Source organism: Artemia sp. Qi Xiang Cuo, chromosome 21 (assembly GCF_049724085.1).
Source record: "Artemia sp. Qi Xiang Cuo chromosome 21, ASM4972408v1, whole genome shotgun sequence".
NCBI lineage: Eukaryota > Metazoa > Arthropoda > Branchiopoda > Anostraca > Artemiidae > Artemia > Artemia sp. Qi Xiang Cuo.
In genome coordinates, this window is record NC_142814.1 from 23100483 (window position 1) to 23120550 (window position 20068).

Below are 20068 nucleotides of genomic sequence, written 5' to 3' on the forward strand. Positions count from 1 at the left end.
ACATAGCATAACGGCAATAGCCATCAAACAATATTAACATAACATAGCCACCATAACATAACATAACCATGAAACAATATCAACATAACATAATAGCAATAACCATCAAATAAAAATAACATAACCAACATGACATAACATCGTCATAAAATAACCATGAAAAAACATAAAAATAACATAACAAAATAACTTACCATCAAAATAACCATGAAATAACATCACTATAAAATGACTCTCAAAGAATACAGTGTAACCAACATACTATAACATCAAGATAAAATAAAGCCAACATAATATAAAAACAATAACTATGAAAGAACATCAACATAAAATATCAACAATAGCCATCAAACAACATTAACATAACATAACCATCAATAACCATATAACAACATCAACATAAAAAAAACAACCAAAGATAAGAGTTTTTAAGGCATGGTGATTTCTATCTGTCTGATATCTTAGATTAACACAGTACTTGTCTTGTTGTATGGCGGGGGGACTGTCTTGTTGGAGATATTAATATAACACTACTAATATCTTACAAACAGAAGAATGCATATAACTATTTTATACTGTCGTCTTTTAATGAGATTAAATAAAAAAAACAGTTTTTTTAATTGAAAGTAAGGAGCGACATTAAAACTTAAAACGAACAGAAATTATTCCATATATGAAAGGGGCTGTCCCGTCCTCAACGGCTCGCTCTTTACGCTAAAGTTTTTCATTGTTAAAAAAATAAAGTTGTGAGAATGAGTCAAACTTTAGCGTAAAGAGCCAGGCGTTGAGGAGAGGACAGCCCCTTTCATATACGAACTAATTTCTGTTAGTTTCAAGTATTAGTATCGCTCCTTACTTTCAGTTAAAAAACTCGTTTTTTTATTTATTTTTTGAACGTTTTTTAATAAATGCAGGTTTTCATCTTGGCTCACCGTACAAAAATAATTAAAACAAAATTTTCATATTAATTTACTTTTATTTGGTTAAATAGCTTTCTCGAAACTTGTTTAATATTATTTACGAACGTTTTTATTAGTAATAAATATTTGTAACTTACGAATTAACTTACTTAACGAACTTCTATATTTATATATTTTTAATAAGTATATTAGGGGGTTCGCCCCCTAGTCAATACCTTGCTCTTTAAGCGAAAGTTCAAATTTTGTTCAAATTCTTTAAAAATGACCGCTTAATCACAAAGCCCGTTAATTAGAATAAATAGCTCTTATGAAAGTACTAAAAAATCTTTGGCTTAAAGAGCGAGGTATTGACTGGGGCGGGGGGGGGGGGTGAACCTAATCATATATGTAATATTTTATGTTCGTTTAAAGTTTTGATGTTGCTGCTGTTGCAGTTGAAAAACTTGTTTTTTTATATTTAATTTCTGATCTTTTTTTAAATAATCCTGGGAAGTCCGGCGTCCCCTTCATAGCAATGTCCCTTCCACCATAAAAACTTCCTTCATGGAAATATCCTCTCAAATAACCCCCGACCCCCCCACCCCCCCCCCACTACCAGGAAAAATCTCCCCTGAAAACGTCTGTATACTTCCCAATAACCAATACTATATTGTTAACATTGGGTAAAATTCATAACTTTCAGCCCTCCCGGGGGGCTTATTAATAAGTATATTAGGGGGTTCGCCCCCTAGTCAATACCTTGCTCTTTAAGCGAAAGTTCAAATTTTGTTCAAATTCTTTAAAAATGACCGCTTAATCACAAAGCCCGTTAATTAGAATAAATAGCTCTTATGAAAGTACTAAAAAATCTTTGGCTTAAAGAGCGAGGTATTGACTGGGGCGGGGGGGGGGGGGTGAACCTAATCATATATGTAATATTTTATGTTCGTTTAAAGTTTTGATGTTGCTGCTGTTGCAGTTGAAAAACTTGTTTTTTTATATTTAATTTCTGATCTTTTTTTAAATAATCCTGGGAAGTCCGGCGTCCCCTTCATAGCAATGTCCCTTCCACCATAAAAACTTCCTTCATGGAAATATCCTCTCATATAACCCCCGACCCCCCCCCCCCCCCCCCACTACCAGGAAAAATCTCCCCTGAAAACGTCTGTATACTTCCCAATAACCAATACTATATTGTTAACATTGGGTAAAATTCATAACTTTCAGCCCTCCCCCCGGGAACTTTAGGGGATTAAATCTTCCTAAAAGACATACTTATAATATTTTCGAACATGCTGAACAAAATGGCTATCTCAAAATTTTGATCTGGTGATTTTGGGAAAAAATGAGCGTGGGAGGGGGCCTAGTCGCCCTCCATTTTTTTTGGTCAGTTAAAAAGGGCACTAGAACTTTTAATTTCCATTCCAATTAGCCCTCCCACGATATTCTAAGACCACTGAGTCGATACGATTACCCCTGGGGAAAAGAAAAAAAAAAACAAATAAACACGCACCCGTGATCTTTCTTCTGGCAAAAAAGCAAAATTCCACATTTTTGCAGATAGAAGCTTGAAACCTCTACAGTAGGGTTCTCTGATACGCGGAATATGATCGTGTGATTTTCATTAAGGTTCTATTGCTTTTAGGGGGTCTTTCCCCCCTTTTGAAAATCAGCCAAATTTTCTTAGGCGCGTAACTTTTGATGGGTAGGACTAAACTTGATGAAACTTATATATTTGAAATCAGCATCTAAATCTGATACTTTTGATGTATTTGATGTATCTATTTGTATCAAAATACCGTTTTCTAGAGTTTCGGTTACCATTGAGCTGGGTCGCTCCTTACTTACAGTTCGTTACCACGAACTGTTTGATGAATGTGCTGGCCTATAATTAACACAACGTTGTCAAATCACCGTGTTAATGATGAGATGACTGCACGAACCTCCTTTTCTGCATCCAAACAAACACGATGATTCGGTTTCCTTCCAGCTAATGCAGAAAATCCTGTCTTGTATAAAGAAGACTTTGCGGACGGAATCAATGATTTAAAGCTTTATTTGACAAAATATTACATTTACTATTAATATCTAGCCCAAATTGAATTAGAAATCAATTCTGACAATATTCTTTTAAAGAATCATCACAGGCTAATTCAATCAAGTTTTCTTTCTCATTACTTATTAATCTAAATTAAGCATCATCTTCCCCGATAAATGGATGCTGTATCAACGCAAATTTTGTAAAATCAACATCATCAAAAGAATTTGAGAAATGAATTAACAAAGCACCTAGGTGTTGAAAAAATTAACATGTGTATACTTCTATATTATTTTGGGCACCTAAACTTAAAAGTGGAAACATGTAAAAAAAAAAAAAAAAAAAATTTCCTCCCATAGCTCCATTTTTTTATTAATTCTTTCACACTATCTTTTTGAATCAATAGATGCATCTGTGGCCCTTACGTTGATTTATTCAAAATACTTAATTTTCCTGAAATATCCACCAAATAGGTCAGTTTAATAAATAATTTGCCATTTTCAAACATATTTGCCTCCTCATGTTGATTTTTTTCGATGTAAATTATAATTTCCACTTTGACTTCATGTATCCTCTATTTCACTTTGGCAACCAGTGTTCTTCTCAGTAGAACAGAAAAGAGGTACAGGGAACTCCCGTAGCGTCATACAGCTTTGTAAATAATATAACTTATAATGCCATGTTTCTTATGTTGATTATAGCTATTGTTACTTTTGTATAAATGTCTCTAAGCTCCTCAATCACATTTTCTCTTACTAGAACTGCTCTCTGGAGCAAGCAATGCGTCCAGAGAACATCAAGTGTTTTCAAATTAATTATTGCTAGAAGGCAAGTTTTTTGTCCTCACATTGACTTTGCACCGTCTGTACAAAGCCAAACGTATTTTTTCCACAGTATGCCTTTGTCATTAAAAAATTTTCAATAATGTTAAAATTTTACTGGCTTTGACGGGAATGAGTTTGTAAAAAGATATGTCTTCAGTATTGTTATTCTCTTTAACACATCAAAAATATCCAATTAAATAAGCTATTTTAGCTAGATCAGTTCCTTCCTCTAGTTTTAAGATGAATTCTGTAGTCCCAAACTGAGAAACTAATTACATCGGAAAGATCTTCACTAACAATCATCTAATTGATCGTCCCTTGACAGAGGATCCAGCAGAGTCTATAAGCTATCCCCGGTTTTACCTTGGGAATGGCAAACCAACCTTCTGTTTAGCCTGAGCCTCTAAATCCTGCCAATCGTGAAAGAGTTAAGATATGTTGCGTGACTGCGCAGTTTTTATTTTAATGAAGTTTATGTCAATCCTGGCTGATGTTGGTACTTCCCCTTAGACTAGTCCATGCCTCCCTGGGGAGGCGTGCCTCCCAGTTTGGAAAACGCTGCTCTACGGGGTCTTGGCACCGGAGGTGACCACCCTTTCCATACAAAGTGGTCGGTGAAAAAAAAAAAAATAATACACTGAAGACATGTGACTCTTTACTTGCGCAGCACTAGAGCACTACCTCTATTCATTCACATCCCTCTAAGAATACTTTTTGGCTCACCATTTTTCTTCTTTCTCTTCTTGTTTGATAATTTGGAGCTGCTATTGTTCACCATTAGTATTCTAACTCTATTATTTCATGTCCAATTCTATCCCCTTTAAACTTGTTTGCACAACTGTTAAGCAAACGTCAGGAAATAGGCTATAATTTCCTGACAAGAATAATAAATCCAGACTTCGTGTTAGTCAGGTAAATGTTTGTGTAAATGTATCCCTAGGCAATTTCAGGTGTTGTGGACAAAATTAGAAACAACCATTTCACCTTAAGTATAATTGGAAACAATATATTACCAAAAAGGAATAACACTACTTTTCTACCTCAAATTTATTAGGCACAATATTATTGCCCAACAAAGTATTTAAAAAAATAGAAAATTGTAAACTATTTCTTTTACGTTATGAATTGGCTCTTCTGTCCATAAAAATTTAATTTTGGTGATAACATGCTTTTTTGTTGGTAACTTGCTTTTTAGGTCTGTAATGAGAGAAAGGTTGGGTTGGCAAGGACACATTCTGTAGAAAAAGAATGACAGATCGTTCAAGGTCGTTCTTGTTGGGAAATCGTCTAGGGCTAAACGAGATACTGGTCGTACTCGAATGGGGTGGGAGGATGTCGTACGAAAAGATTAAAAAAAATATGAGCTTCTTGGAAGGTGTAAATAGTAAGGCTTTGAATAGACTGGGATGGAGGAGGAATATGCGTTGCTGTGTTCGCCTCAGATGGATTCGTGCAAAATCGAGCTGTTAGTAGTAGTAGCGGTAGTAGATTTAAGAATGTGCATATAAATTCACCCTGTGCTTAATTGTCGTCTTTAAGGGTTTACATTGCTCAGATTTTTGTAGGCTACTTTTTAAAAGATTTATTAAACTGATCTTTTAGATTAAAGAAAAACATAAAGTCAACTACTTTGTTCATATCATAGGCAGCGCAATCTTGCTGCCTAAGTAAAGAACGATGTTGGTACAATGTATTATTTATTTTTTGGGGTTAGACCAGGGCACTTCGTATCGAAGGAGTTGTCGTAGAAACTTTGAAAAGGGCTCATTCGATTGGAAATTGGAGTGGCTAGTGCCCTTTTTAATAGTCGAAAGTGATTGGCAGGCAACTAACACCCCTTTGAGGCCCACCATTTCCAAAAACACATCCGATCAAAATTTTGAGATAGCCATTTTGTTCAGCGTGGTTCATTTCCAAATAGAAATTATGTTTTTGAGGAGGAAACTCCCCTACAGCCCTCAGGTCAAGGGTTGTAAGTTACGCCCTGGGGGGCATATAAGATTTTTGATAGAAAGTGTTGTCGTAGAAACTTAAAAAAAGGGTCATTCGATTGAAAATTCAAATGGCTAGTGCCCTTTTTAATAGTCGAAAGTGATTGGAGGCAACTAGCACACCTTCCACGCCCACCCTTTATCCAAACACAACCAATCATAACATTGAGATAGCCATTTTGTTCAACGTAGTTGAAAGCTCTGGAAATTAGGTTCTTGAGAATGATAACACCCTCAGAGCCCTCAGGGCAAGGGTTATAAGTTATACCCTGGGGGCATATAAGGTTTTTATTGAAATCTTTGTTGTAGAAACTTGAAAAGGGGCGCAATCGATTGGAAACCCAAAGAAATAGACCCCTTTTTAATAGTCGAAAGCGATTGAAGGGCAACTAACCCTCCCCCCTCTCTCACGCCCACCTTTTCCTCAAACACATGCAATCAAAATTTTTAGATCGCCATTTTGTTTAACGCAGTTGAAAGTTTCGGAAATTAGGTCTTTAAGGATGACCCCTCCCTACCTCACAGCCCTCAGGGCAAGGGTTGTAAGTTATGCCCTGGGGGCATATAAGGTTTTTATAGAAAACGTTATCGTAGAAACTTCAAAAAGGGCTCATTCCATGGGAAATTGAAATGGCTAGTGGCCTTTTAAATAGTCGAAAATAATTGGAGGGCAACTAAGCCCCCTCTCACGCCCACTATTTTCCCAAACACATAAGTCAAAATTTTGAGATAGCTATTTTTTCAACGTAGTTGAAAGTTCTGGAAATTAGGTCTTTCAGGATGACAATCCCCAACAGCCCTCAGGGCAAGGGCTCTAATTTATGCCCTGGGGCAACTGAGGTTTTTATAGAAATCGTTGTCCGTGAAACTTCAAAAAGGGCTCATTCGATTGAAAATTGAAAGGGCAATTGCCCTTTTTAATACTTGAAAGTAATTGGAGGGTAACTAACTCCCCTCTCACGCCCAGCATTTCCCCAAACACATCCAATCAAAATTTTTAGATATTCATTTTGTTCAACGTAGTCAAAAGTTCTGGAAATTAGGCCTTTTAGGATGACAACCCCCTCAGAGGCCTCAGGGCAAGAGTTGTAATTTATACCCTGGGGGAATATAAGGTTTTATACAAAGTGTTGTCGATAGATACTTCAAAAAGGGCTCATTTGATTGGAAATTGAAAGGGTTAGTATCCTTTTTAATAGTTGAAAGTGAATGGAGAGCAACTAAACCCCCTCTCACGGCCACCTTTTCCCCAAATAAATTCTATAAAAATTTCGAGATAGTCATTTTGTTCAACGTAGTTGAAAGTTCTGGAAGTTATGATTTGAGGATGACGAACCCCCCCCCCCCCCAAAACAAACCTCAGGCCAAGGGGTGTAAGTTATGCTATAGGGGCATATAAGGTTTTTATAGAAAGCATTTTCGTAAAGACTTCAAAAAGGACTCATTCGATTGAAAACTGAAAGGGCTAGTGCCCTTTTTAATAGTCAAAAGTTATTGGAGGGCAACTAACTCCCCTCCCCCGCCCACCCTTTTCTCAAACAAATCCAATCAAAATTTTGAGATAGCCATTTTTTCAACGTAAATGAAAGTTCTGGAAATTATGTCTTTGAGGATGACAACCACTCACAGCCCTCAGGGCAAGCGTTGTAAGTTATGCCCTGGGGGTATACTAGGTTTCTATAGAAATCGTTGTCGTAAAGCTTCAAAAAGGGCTCATACGGTTGAAAATTGAAAGGGCTAGTGCCCTTTTTAATACTTGAAAGTAATTGGAGGGCAACTAACCCCCTCTCACGTCCACCATTTCCCCAAACACATCCAATCAAAATTTTGAGATATTCATTTTGTTCAACGTAGTCAAAAGTTGTGGAAATTAGATCTTTAAAGATTACAACCCCCTCAGAGCCCTCAGGGCAAGGGTTGTAATTTATACCATGGGGGCATATAAGGTTCTTATAGAAAGTGTTGTCGATAGATACTTCAAAAAGGGCTCATTTGATTGGAAATTGAAAGGGCTAGTGTCCTATTTAATAGTCGAAAGTTAATGGAGAGCAACTAAACCCTCTCCCATGCCCACCAAACACATTCTATTAAAATTTTGAGATAGCCATTTTGTTCAACGTAGTTGAAAGTTTTGGAAATTATGATTTGAGGATGACGAACCCCCCCAAAACCTCAGGGCAAGGGGTGTAAGTTATGCTGTAGGGGCATATAAGGTTTTTATAGAAAGCATTTTCGTAGAGACTTCAAAAAGGGCTCATTCGGTTGGAAATTGAAAGGGCTAGTGCCCTTGATAATAGTAAAAAGTGATAGGAGGGCAATTAGCCCCCCTCTCACGCCCACTATTTTCCCAAACAAATACAATCAACATTTTTAGAAAGCCATTTTTTTCAACGTAAATAAAAATTCTGGAAATTATGTCTCTGAGGATGACAACCCCCCACCCCTCAGCCCTCAGGGAAAGCGTTGTAAGTTATGCCCTGGGGGCATACTAGGTTCTTATAGAAAGCGTTTGCAAGGGGTGTAAGTTATGCTATAGGGGCATATAAGGTTTTTATAGAAAGCATTTTCGTAGAGACTTCAAAAAGGGCTCATTCAATTGGAAACTGAAAGGGCTAGTGCCCTTTTTAATAGTCAAAAGTGATTGGAGGGCAACTAGCCCCCCTCTCAAGCGCACCATTCCCCCAAACACATCCATTTAAAATTTTGAGATAGCTATTTTGTTCGACGTAGATGAAAGTTTAGGAAATTAGGTCTTTGAGGCTGTCACTCCCCCTAGAGCCTTCCTGGATAAGGTTGTAAGCTATGCCCTGGGGGCATATAAGTTTTTTTTTTAATAGAAAATGTTGTTGTAGAAACTTCAAAAAAGGCTCATTCAATTGGAAATTGAAAGGGCTAGTGCCCTTTATAATAGGCTAGTCAAAACTGATTGGAGGGCAATTAGAATATAACTTGTACTTTACTGAAATTTTTTTTTAATTTTTTCACTTATAACTTTAAGAAAACAAAAATTAACTAAGATTTTAAGGAATAAATATCAGCATATGTATATTAAACTGACAATGCATATTTTTTCAGTAAATTCATTTGAATTTTTTTCAGTAAAGTACAAATTATATTCTGGATTTTAGAAAGCATAGGGTTTAGAACCCTTCTCAGATTAATTTCTGCTCGTTTTGAGTTTGACTTATTTTAATTTTCGTTTGTTTTTTGTCTCATTTATTTATTTATACTGATTTATGGTAGTTGTAAGCTTGGTAAATTATTTGATTTGATTTTTGTTCAGTTTTGGTTTTATGGAGTTCTTTACTTTTTTTTGAAAAACTTATTTTGTGCTAAAAGTTTTTTGATTAATTCAAATTAACGGTTTGTGATTAAGGGGTCATTATTAAAGAATTGGAATAAAAGTTGAAATTTAGCGTAAGGAGTTAGGTATTGACAAGGGGGTGAACCCCACTAATATACGTAATAAAAATATACGAATATAGAAGTTCGTTGCGTAAGTTAATTCGTAAGTTACGTATATTTATTACTAATAAAAACGTTTGTAAATAAAATGTAACAACTTTCGAGAAAGCCATTCAGCCAAAAAAAAGTAAAATTAATATGCAAATTTCGTTTTAATTATTCATGTACGGTGAGCCAAAATCAAAACCTGCATTAATTCAAAAACGTTCAGAAATTAAATAAAAAAACAAGTTTTTTTAACTGAAAGTAAGGAGCGAAATTAAAACTTAAGACGAACAGAAATTATTCAGTATATGATAGGGGATGTCCCCACTTCAACGCCTCGGTCTTTACGCTTAATTTTGACTCGTTCTCACAACTCTATTTTTTAAAACAATAAAAGACTTGTCTAATGAAAAACTTGTCCAATAACAATAAAAAAAAAATTTATTAGTTCTTGCCAAGACTGTTAATTTATTTTAGAATAAAAAATTACTTTGAAATAGGGAATTTTGAAAACTTGAAACTTCGGCGATTGAAAACGAACAGAAATATATTAAAAAGAAACTTTTTGAAAAAGAAGTTTTTCAAAGGAAAATGAGGCCATATTAAACTTAAGATCAGAAGAAATAGAAACCTACAATAACTCTAGCTCAAAACGACTAGAAACTACTATTAAAAAATAAATGAAGCCCAAGACAAACAAATATTAAATAAAAAATCATAGCAAAATTAATTTGAATATGCAAATCAAGCTTAAAACGAACAAAAATATTTTGCCATTGAAGTATAAATGAAACCCAAAACGAACAGAAATTAAAAAGACAATCACAGCAAATAAACATACAACAGGTACTAATATAAATGAATAAATGAATCTTAAAGCAAGTGAAACTTAAATTAAATATGCAAATCAAGCTTGAAATGAACAAAATCAATACAAACAATTGTTTGGGTATTGCCATCTTCTCTCACAGTAAAAGTCTAAAACTAACTAAGGCTTAGAGATGCTGTAGATAAACTATTAAGAGAAGAACAGAGTGGTTTAAGGTAATTCTTCAATTGATAAGCGCCTGAGTCATCAGATCCCTTTAGTCCTAAGTTTTATAGATTAAGAACAAGTGCTTGATTTAGCCGATGTGCTTATCCTAACATTGTATGGTATAACAGATAAATACATTAAAGTGACTAGTGCTATTTCCAAAATAAAATTGCTGCGGTTAAGGCAACAAATGAGGTTTGTAGCTTATTTCTTATTTAATTAGGAGTAAAGTAGGGTTGCAGTCTGTCCCAATTTAGGGGGACTATTTTGGTGGAATTTTTCCTAAGGAACACGGCAAAGGCTATGGGAGAGTATGAAATCAAATGAGAAGATATTACTCCCTTAGATATTACTCTCTTAGCATATACTGATGATTTGATTATTTTAAATGAAAATGTTAGCAAAATTAATAAATTTTTGGAGGTTTTATTGTCCAGGGTGCCAAAACAGATTTGAAAATTAAAATTAAGAAGACTAAGCCACTTAGGCTAGGAACAAACTAAAATGAAGAGTTTTAGTATTACTTAACATGTTGGATACAGTGAAGCTGCTGAAAGCAGAGTAGCCAAGGCCCTGGGTTGAAAAAGGTTAGTAACAATAGGAAGACAAGTTTTTCAACCGAGTTTGGAATAATGGAGGCTACATTGATGACAGTGTTCAAGTATGGTTCTAAAATGAGGACGCTTCAGAAGACGGATAAGAATTGGTTAGATGTTTTCCGGAGGACTTCTCTATGAATCTTTTTGGGTAACCGCTGACCGTAATTGAACAGTAATATGTGCAAAAATTCAGTTCTATTCTGTTTTTTAGGGCTATAAAGAGAGACAAATTGAAATGGTTAGGACATATTTTATAGCTAAGGATGACGGATTACCAAAGGCCGTCTTTTTGGGCCACTCATCTAGGGCAAACAAACAACATGTCACACAAAAAACAGGGTCTATTCTGGTTAATAGGGCTATAATGAGAGACAAATTGAAATGGTTAGGACATATTTTACAGCTAAGGATGACGGATTACCAAAGGCTGTCTTTTTTAGTCAATCATCTAGGGCAAACCAAAACAGGTCACACAAAAAACAGGTTCTATTCTGCTTTTTAGGGCTATAATGAGAGACAAATTAAAATAGTTAGGACGCATTTTACAGCTAAGGATAACCGATTACCAATGGCCGTCTTTTTGGGCCACTCATCTAGGGCAAACAAAAACAGGTCATACAAAAAACCGGTTCCATTCTGCTTTTTAGGGCTATAATGAAAGACAAACAGAAATGTTTAAAACAAATTTTACAGCTAAGGATGACGGATTACCAAAGGCCGTCTATTTGGGCCACTCATCTAGGGCAAACAAAAAACAGGTCATACCCGCATGGGGTGGAAATGAGTCGTAAGAAAGGATTCAAAAGAAATCAGAACTTCTTGGGATGGTGTAAATTTTCAGGCTTTGAATAGATTACGATTGAGGAGGAACGTGCTCAGATGTGTTGGACTCAGGTGGCTCGGTGCTGCAGTGAGTTGTTAGTAGCAGTAATAGTGGAAATCCGATCAATTGCTCGATCAGTATAAATTCAAAATACATTTAACTTAATGAATAGGCACGTTTGAATACAACCTTCAATAAGACTTCTGCTAAAAAAAAAAAAAAAAAAAAAAAAAAAAAAAAAAAAAAGCACATTTGAAGGCAAATTAGTCTTTAAAGCAAGAAATTGTTAATTGGGTGAGGGGGGTATAGCTCAGATCTGTTGATGAACCCAAATATTTTCACTACCTACCCCACATTCTCTTATATCTTTCATTTAATTCAAAGTTGTGAACACCTAAAATGTTGTGAACAACTCCAAAACTTAGATCCAATACACACACACACACGCCTATTTAAAGTATTGAATTTGACACTAGCTGCTTAGGCATACCCACCCCTCCAAAAAATATTTATTTCAATTAGCAAAATCTTTCCAAATTAATTTTACCCAAACTAATTATTTTTCAGTTGACCAGGAGGTATTAATTCTCTGAAAATTATATAATCGCACTTGTAATTTTAGCAGCATAATGAAAGTTTCTGTTTGCTCTGGGTCAAGATTTTAAAAGTCTTATTTGTCACAGCTTTCTCGTAATAAAGCTTTCTTCTTAATCAAATGACAAAGAGAGGGTCAGTGTAAGATTCCAACTTTAGGCTCAAATGACTCATTGAACCTATAGAACGATAAATCTTGATTTTAAAGAAAAGTATATTTTGTATGGCTTAACCCAATTGACAAAATGGAGATAAATCGTCGAGAAAAAAAAAATATATATAAGATAATAGCTACTTTCCTATTCAATATCATAGCTCAAAAACCTTTTTATTTTTTTTCAGCATTGGTTGACTCTAATATGGAGCACTTTCAGTATAATTTGAAGTAAAATTCAAGCAAAAAATGGAGCATGTTGAACTGTGAAAAATTTATCTTAGCTTGCAATTGAATAAAAAAAAGTGCTTTCAAATGGAGTTGAAGAGCGACATTAAAACTTAAAACGAACAAAAATTATTCCAAGATTTTGGGTTCTAACTCCTTCTCAGCTCCCTGTTTTTGCACTAAAGTTTCATAGTGCCATAAAAATACTTCTTTTTCAAATTTTATGGCCAAGTTCAACCCTAGTAAAATGAGTGGGGAGCTCAGGAGGGGATGTACGAAATAATATCTCTTCGTTTTAAGTTTTAATGTCTTTCTTCACTTTCAGTTGTAAAACTTACTTTTATTTAATTTCTATTCATTTTTACATATCTAGGATTTACTCTAAATGCGAGGAGGGCTACCACCTCCTCAGAAGCGACTCTTTAAATAGAAATTTAACTTTTCCACAGCAATTGGCAGAGAAAAGTGCTTATTTTGTGAATTTGCTTTTTGAAATATTAATTTAAAAAACTTTTTCCACAAAATAAGTTTTTCAAAGAAAAGTAAAGAACTCCATTAAACAAAAAACGAGCAAAAATAAAATCAAATAATCTACCAAGTGCGAAACTACCACAAATCAGTATCAATAAATAAATGAAACCTAAAACGAACAGAAACTACAATAAATAGCCGAGTCAAACTCAAAACGAGCAGAAATTAACATAAGTTGGGCTCAAACCCTAACTTGCCCTGAAGACTGTGGGGGTAGTGTCCAGCTCAAAGGTATAGTTTCCTGAACTTTAAACTGCGTGGAACAAAATGGCTATCTCAACATTTTGATTGAATATGTTTGGGGAAATGGTGGGCACGGAAGGGGAGTTATTTTCCTTTCAAAAAATTTTGGCTGTTAAAAAGGCAACTAGTCCTTTAAATTTCCAATCGAGCAAACTTTCTCTGTATTTTCTTAAGACGAGACGTCCTATAAAAACCTTACGCGCCCCCATTGCGTAACTTGTAACCTTTACCCTGACGGCTTTGGGGGAGTATCCTCCTCAAAAACATAATTTCTATCTGGAAATCAACAACGCTGAACAAAATGGCTATCCAAAAATTTGTATTGGATGTATTTGGGGAAAACGTGGGCTAGAGAGGGGCTCAAACCACTTTTGACTATTAAAAAGGGCACTAGACCTTTGAATTTCCAATCGAGAGAGCCCTTTTTCAAGTTTCTACGACAAAGATTTCAATAAAAACTTATATGCCCCCAGGATATAACTTATAACCCTTGCCCTGAAGACTGTGTGGGCAGTGTCCTGCTCAAAGGTATAATTTCCTGAACTTTAAACTGCTTGGAACAAAATGGCTATCGCAAAATTTTGATTGGATGTGTTTGGGGAAATGATGGGCACGGAAGGGGTGTTAGTTGCCTTCCAATTACTTTCGACAATTAAAAAGGGCACTAGCCATTTTAATTTCTAATCGAATAACCCTTTTTGAAAGGGTTACAACGACAAAGCGTATATAAAAACCTTATATGCCCCCAGGAAATAGTTTATAAATCTTGCCCTGAGGGCTGTGGGGGGTTGTCATCCTGAAAAACCTAATTTACAGAACTTAAAACTACGTTGAATAAAATGGCTATCTAAAAATTTTGATTTGATGTTTTTCGGAAAAAGTGGGCGTGAGAGGGTGTTAGTTGCTTTCCAATCACTTTTGACTATTAAAAAGGGCTCTAGCCCTTTGAATTTCCAATCGAATGAGCCTTTTTTGGAGGTTTTACGACAACGCTTTCTATAAAAACCTTATATGCCCCCACGGCATAACTTACTACAACCTTTGCCCTGAAGGCTGTGGGGGAGTGTCCTCCTCAAAAACATAATTTCTATCTGGAAATCAACTATGCTGAACAAAATGGTTATCTCAAAATTTTGATTGAATGTGTTTCGGGAAATGGTGGGCGTGGAAGGGGTGTTAAATGCCTTCCAATTACTTTTGACTATTAAAAAGGGTACAAGCCACTCCAATTTCCAATTGAATGATGCCTTTTCAAAGTTTGTACGACTTCGTACGATACGAAGTGCCCTGCTCTAAAGCGAAAAAAAAAAATAATAAATAATACATTGTGCCAACATCGTTCTTATTTGCCCTCAGGGCATAACTTAAACCCTTGCCCTGACGGTTCTGGGGGAGTGTCACCCTCAAAAATAAATTTTCTATCTGAAAAGCAACTACACTGAACAAAATGGCAATCTCAAAATTTTGATTGGATGTGTTTGGGGAAATGATGGGCGTAGGGGGGGCTAGTTGCCCTCCAATCACTTTCGACTATTAAAAAGGGCACTAGCACCTCCAATTTCCGATCGAATGACCCCTTTTCGAAGTTTCTACGACAAATCCTTTATCGTTCTTTACTTAGGCAGCGCTATTGCGCTGCCTATGAAAGAGTAATTATCCAAAATAATATATTATTTCCACAATAAGAGGAGAGCCCCCACCTCAGGACTCATACTGAAAGGTTTAACCTGTCCTCATGAAGGAAGATTAGAGGTTGAATTCATAATCCTATTAATATTTATTAATTCATAGGAACAATGAGAAATTTCGTGTTTTTTAGATAGTGGCTTTAGCGCTTCCATGCCCATTGAACTTTATTCCACAATTGCCATCAATTCTACACATCATTTTGATGGAGTTTATTCACTCTTCTAAAATTACACGAAATTTCTATGTGCTAACAAAAGAAAGTAAAATAAATTACCATTTGTAGTCCTATCCTATACCCCCCCCCCCCGCACCCAAGAAATAGCAGTTATTCTAATCATAAAAATTCTAAATCCTATTGGTAATTTGTGCTTTACTGAAAATAAAATAAAAATTTGAAAAAAAAATTACAAGATATATTTTCAATATGAAACTTTTTTTAAATACAGTAGTATAACATTTAAAAATAAAAGAATATAGTTAAATAAAACTTTGAGATTGCACAGATTTTCAGGAACTAATATTATTGGATACTTTTTATCATTCAGTTTATTATCATTAATTCTTTCTAGTCATTTTCATTATCATAGTGATTTATTTTCATTTTTCGTCGATGCCTTGAAGAATTGAAGCACTCTGTTAAGAATACATACAGCTTTTAGCTAAACGTAAAGGATGCAATAAGCCCTAGAATTTAGACGGTTAGGAGTGGATGGTAGTGGCCAAACTCCAGCCAGTAGTAAAATTTGCTTGTTTTGATTTGTTTGTTCTCGAATATCCAATTTAATTTTTACTCGTTTTGACTTATGTTTATTCATTTATATCAGAATATACTATCCTTAGGTAAATATGATTATCTATTTTGAATTCCGTTGATTTGGGCTTCATTTAATCTTAGATAGTAATTTTTGGTCGTTTTAAGTTTGAATTACAATAAAATTTATTTCTGGTCGTCTCAATCACTACGACTCTGCAATTTTCTTTGCAAAAGCTCTTTCTCGGAATTTTCAATCCGTTATTAGTAGACCATCAGAAACTTCAAAGAAGGGATTAGTTGCGAAGGGTATATGAAGGAATACTTCACGTAAATATAGAGGAATATATTAAAAGGTAAATATGAAGGAAATTTAAAAAGAACAGAGAAATAGATTTAAAAAAATTCCTCAAGATTAATTTTTCAAAGCAAAGCAAAGAGCTACATGAAACCAAAAACGAGTAGAAATTAAGTCAAATAGCAATTCAAACTTCAAAGGATACCGAAAACATAAACTACAATGAATAATCCATCCAAACTTAAAACCAACAGATATTACCACAAACAAGAGAAGGACTAACGCCCATTACACCTTCTAAAGGCCAAAGTGTCATTTGCACTCAACTGAAAATAAAATAAACTTCAAACGTTTTCTCTTTTATATCGCTTTTAAATCCAAAATTGCTGAGACTCCCAGGAAGAGAAATAATAATAAATCGAACAGTCAGTCTACTTTCATTAGTTCTTTTCAGGAATCCTTACTACTAAATAAAAAAAAAAAATTTCAGTAAAGTGTAAAATGATACCCTAGTCTTTATAGGGCTTAGACGGCGTTATCCTTACTCCTATTTGTGGTAATTTCTGTCCGTTTTAATTTTGACTAGATTATTCATAGCAAGGTATGTTTGTTCTGGGCCTCATTTATTCATTGATAGTAATATCTGTTCGTTTTAAGTGTGAATTATTATTTGACTTTATTTCTGGGCTTATTTGGTTTAGAATAGCTGCTTAGTTTTCTTTTTAGAACTTCATTTTTGGAAAAGTGTTTCTAAAATTAATCACATATAAAAGATACAAACGATATGCAAAAAAACAAAACAAATAGCTCATATCTGATGAACTAAATTTTCTATTTCGTACCTACAAACTCCAACAGAGCGATACAAATGGAACGCTTTCGGATTGCCAGTTCTGTTTGTACTAAACGAAATTAAAACGAATCATGATATCAAACGTAAAGCTAACACATATTGCTATGGTTGAATCGACAAATCCCAAAAGAACAATAGCACAACAGTAAATTAATATCACAAAACACTCAATGTTTACAAATAAGAGCTTCCATAACTAAGTGAAGGACACCAGATTTTTATTTTTATTTAGTTTTTTTTTGTGAATTGGGGTTCCCACAAGATAAAGACTTCAAAAAATAAATGTATAACTGATCAAATAATTTGAATCTTTTTGGGGTTCTATTTGCGGTTGCCCATGCCCCCAAACTAAAATTATTTCTGTCCTTAGGATCTCTTCGATCCAAAGAATGGAAGTTGTAAGTTTCAATCCGTTTAGAAAAAAGGGTTTGGCCGTTTGTGGGGCTCGTTTTGGGGAAATGATGTTTTTCTTATATTTTTCCTTCTGCATTGGGGTGCCGTTAGCAAATAAATTAATTATATAAGCTTTGAACCAATGGAGGAAAATATTTTTGGCTCTCTTTTGGGCCAATTTGTACGGGGAGGGGAGTGCACCAAAAGTATTTTTATAAAGTTCCTCTAGGCCCAAGGGCTTACGAATTTTAAACTGATCAAGGAAAAATGGTCTTTCGATTCATTTCCAAGACCCCAAACATTGTAATATCCCTCCACAAAATGCACTTTCCTCTTGGCTCAGGGAACAATCCCTGAAGGTGGTGAACCGATTGGACGCGTAATACACCCCATTTCCCCTTTACAACCCAGATATAGGCAATTTGCATAATCTATGGTCCTTGCCCCGGGCGCTGAGGGGGTCATGTCATCCCCAGCACCAACTTATTGGGCTTTTCAATAGGCTTGAACTAAGTAACTTTCTGAAATTGTTGGTGTGATGTCAAGGGTGTTGCTGACTGGGGCTGGCTGCCCTCCTATTCCTTTTAGCCCTTAAAGGCATTCCACAAATTTCAATATAAATTTCGAAATGTCCCTTCTGAACGTTAAACGACTCCTCTCCTTCCATTTTTTTTTTTTTTTTTTTTTTTTTTACATGGGTGGTTAATGGTTATTTACTAAGGCAACGCTAGAGCTTCACCTTTTGTATGTTGAATGACTAACTGTTGTGTCAAATAAATTTGTGCAACTAATTTTTCAAAGATAAAAGATATTATCAAAAGTGATTTAAACCTATATTAAAAGCCTTGACTTCGATTTCTATTCTAAAGCTCAAGTTTAGTAACCAAATATCTTTTCATTCTTTACTAGAGGTATTTGGAAGTAAGGTAGCGCTATCTAATTTTACTTTTAATAGATGTGCTACTACGGAGGTAATTTCTTTGCAATACTTTCTGCAACATGAGCAAGATGCTGGTTTTAAGCCTGGTTTTATATTTTCTGAAGAGATCGATGAATGGTGGCGTGAAAATTGAATGAATTGTGAAAACGGCGGTTGCTCTCTACACCGAAATGTAATTTTGCAAGCTAATCAATTCCAAACTGAATGTTTCATGCCGCCTGTTAACAGTATTTGAGTTGAAAAATTTAGAGTTCAGTTATTCTTAGAGATTTGAAAGAAAATAGCGATTGATGTATGCAAAATAACTTATATCTGTCTAAGGAGAAAATATTTTACAAGAGCTAAGAACCAAATTTAACTCCCAGAGAAGAGGTTTTTTTCACTCTTAGTTTAACGCAGTCTTTGAAAGACATCAGTTTATATTTACTTTATGTTGTAGGTTTTCCAAGAGAAAGGATGATCAGAAGCTTCAAAGTGAAGAAAGCTGCGAGAGGGCCAAGATACAGCATCAGAGGAAAGAAGATTCCTGCGGGCTTTGTTGCAGTTAGAGGGAAGAAATGGGACAGTTAAACAGTTCTAAAATTATATCTTATAAATTATTTTGGTAAAATATGACTTGTAATTGTTGAATTACTCTTTCAATTTCGTTGGGACAGTTTTCGATACTTTGGCAAGAAGTCTTTCAACCAAAGGAATTCCTGGCCAAAAATTAAGAACTATATTACCAAAGATAAAGAATAAAAAAACCAAATCCTCAGTTTATTTTGATGACAGATTTTTAAAACTATTTCAAATATTTTGTTTTTTAGAACAGGGTAAGTGAAAGTTTGACGTGAAAGAAAAAAAAAACAAGAGACTTATCATAACCATTTGGGGGCTACAATGTCTGAGCAAAAGCAATGAAGAGAATAGTAGATAATTAAATTGTAATATACAATAAAATAGAGAATATAGCGGTATAAACAAAGCCATAAGAAGTAGAACAAAGAGCAAGACGTAGTAATGATTAACCAATATAAGGAAAAACAAAAAAGGAAAGAAAACAATAGAATTAAAACTTGTAACTTAAAGATGGAAAGTTTTTTTTAACTTCGAACCGACATTAAATTTGGAAAAAAAAATAATAAGAACCAAAAAATTCACAAAGTGACCACTGGTTCATAGTTAGTTAATAATGTTCGATAATTACTCAATTCTTAGTTAATTATTAATAAGTAGTGGTAAAGTAATAGCTAACAAGCTCAATCAGAGCAGTAAACAATAGGATACCCGAAAATAACAGTTATACTAGGTTTATTCCCACAAAATATTCCTAAGAATCTATTAGCAAACTGACGCAATGACGAATGGGATATTGTTAATCACTTTATGAGTATAAGCTGGCACTGACATCTTTGATTTTCCGTAGGACAAAGTACAATTCACTGAATTAGCTTGTTTAGTGATGAAGGCTGCCATTATTCACTGCACTGTAATATTGAAAAGGTGCGACAAATTTTTTATTTTAACAGATCTTTTATCATCTTCCTCTCTCTCTATGCACTGAGCATACTGGATTTAATAGCTTCATCCGTTTTCTAGTGTTATCTTCTTTTTTAAAATGCAGGATTTCCACTTTTTTATTTGTACAAACAATTAAAATTGTTTATACAAACTACTATTTTTAATAAAAATAAATTTTGTGTTTGTCGGGACCAATGGTTTTTTCCAAAAGCCCGTCGCTTGAGAGCTAAA

At 34.6% G+C, this 20068-nt stretch overlaps 1 protein-coding gene across 1 annotated transcript in view; it reads left to right on the forward strand.

The window, feature by feature from the left end:
• The window catches only part of LOC148939354 (uncharacterized), an 88907-nt gene extending 70003 nt beyond the window's left edge, over positions 1-18904 (forward strand). Inside the window, exon 3 of the mRNA XM_089106855.1 lies at positions 18774-18904. Coding sequence (XP_088962981.1) covers positions 18774-18904 — 131 coding nt within the window. The remainder of the gene's footprint in view (positions 1-18773) is intronic.
• The last annotated feature ends 1164 nt before the right edge of the window (positions 18905-20068 follow it).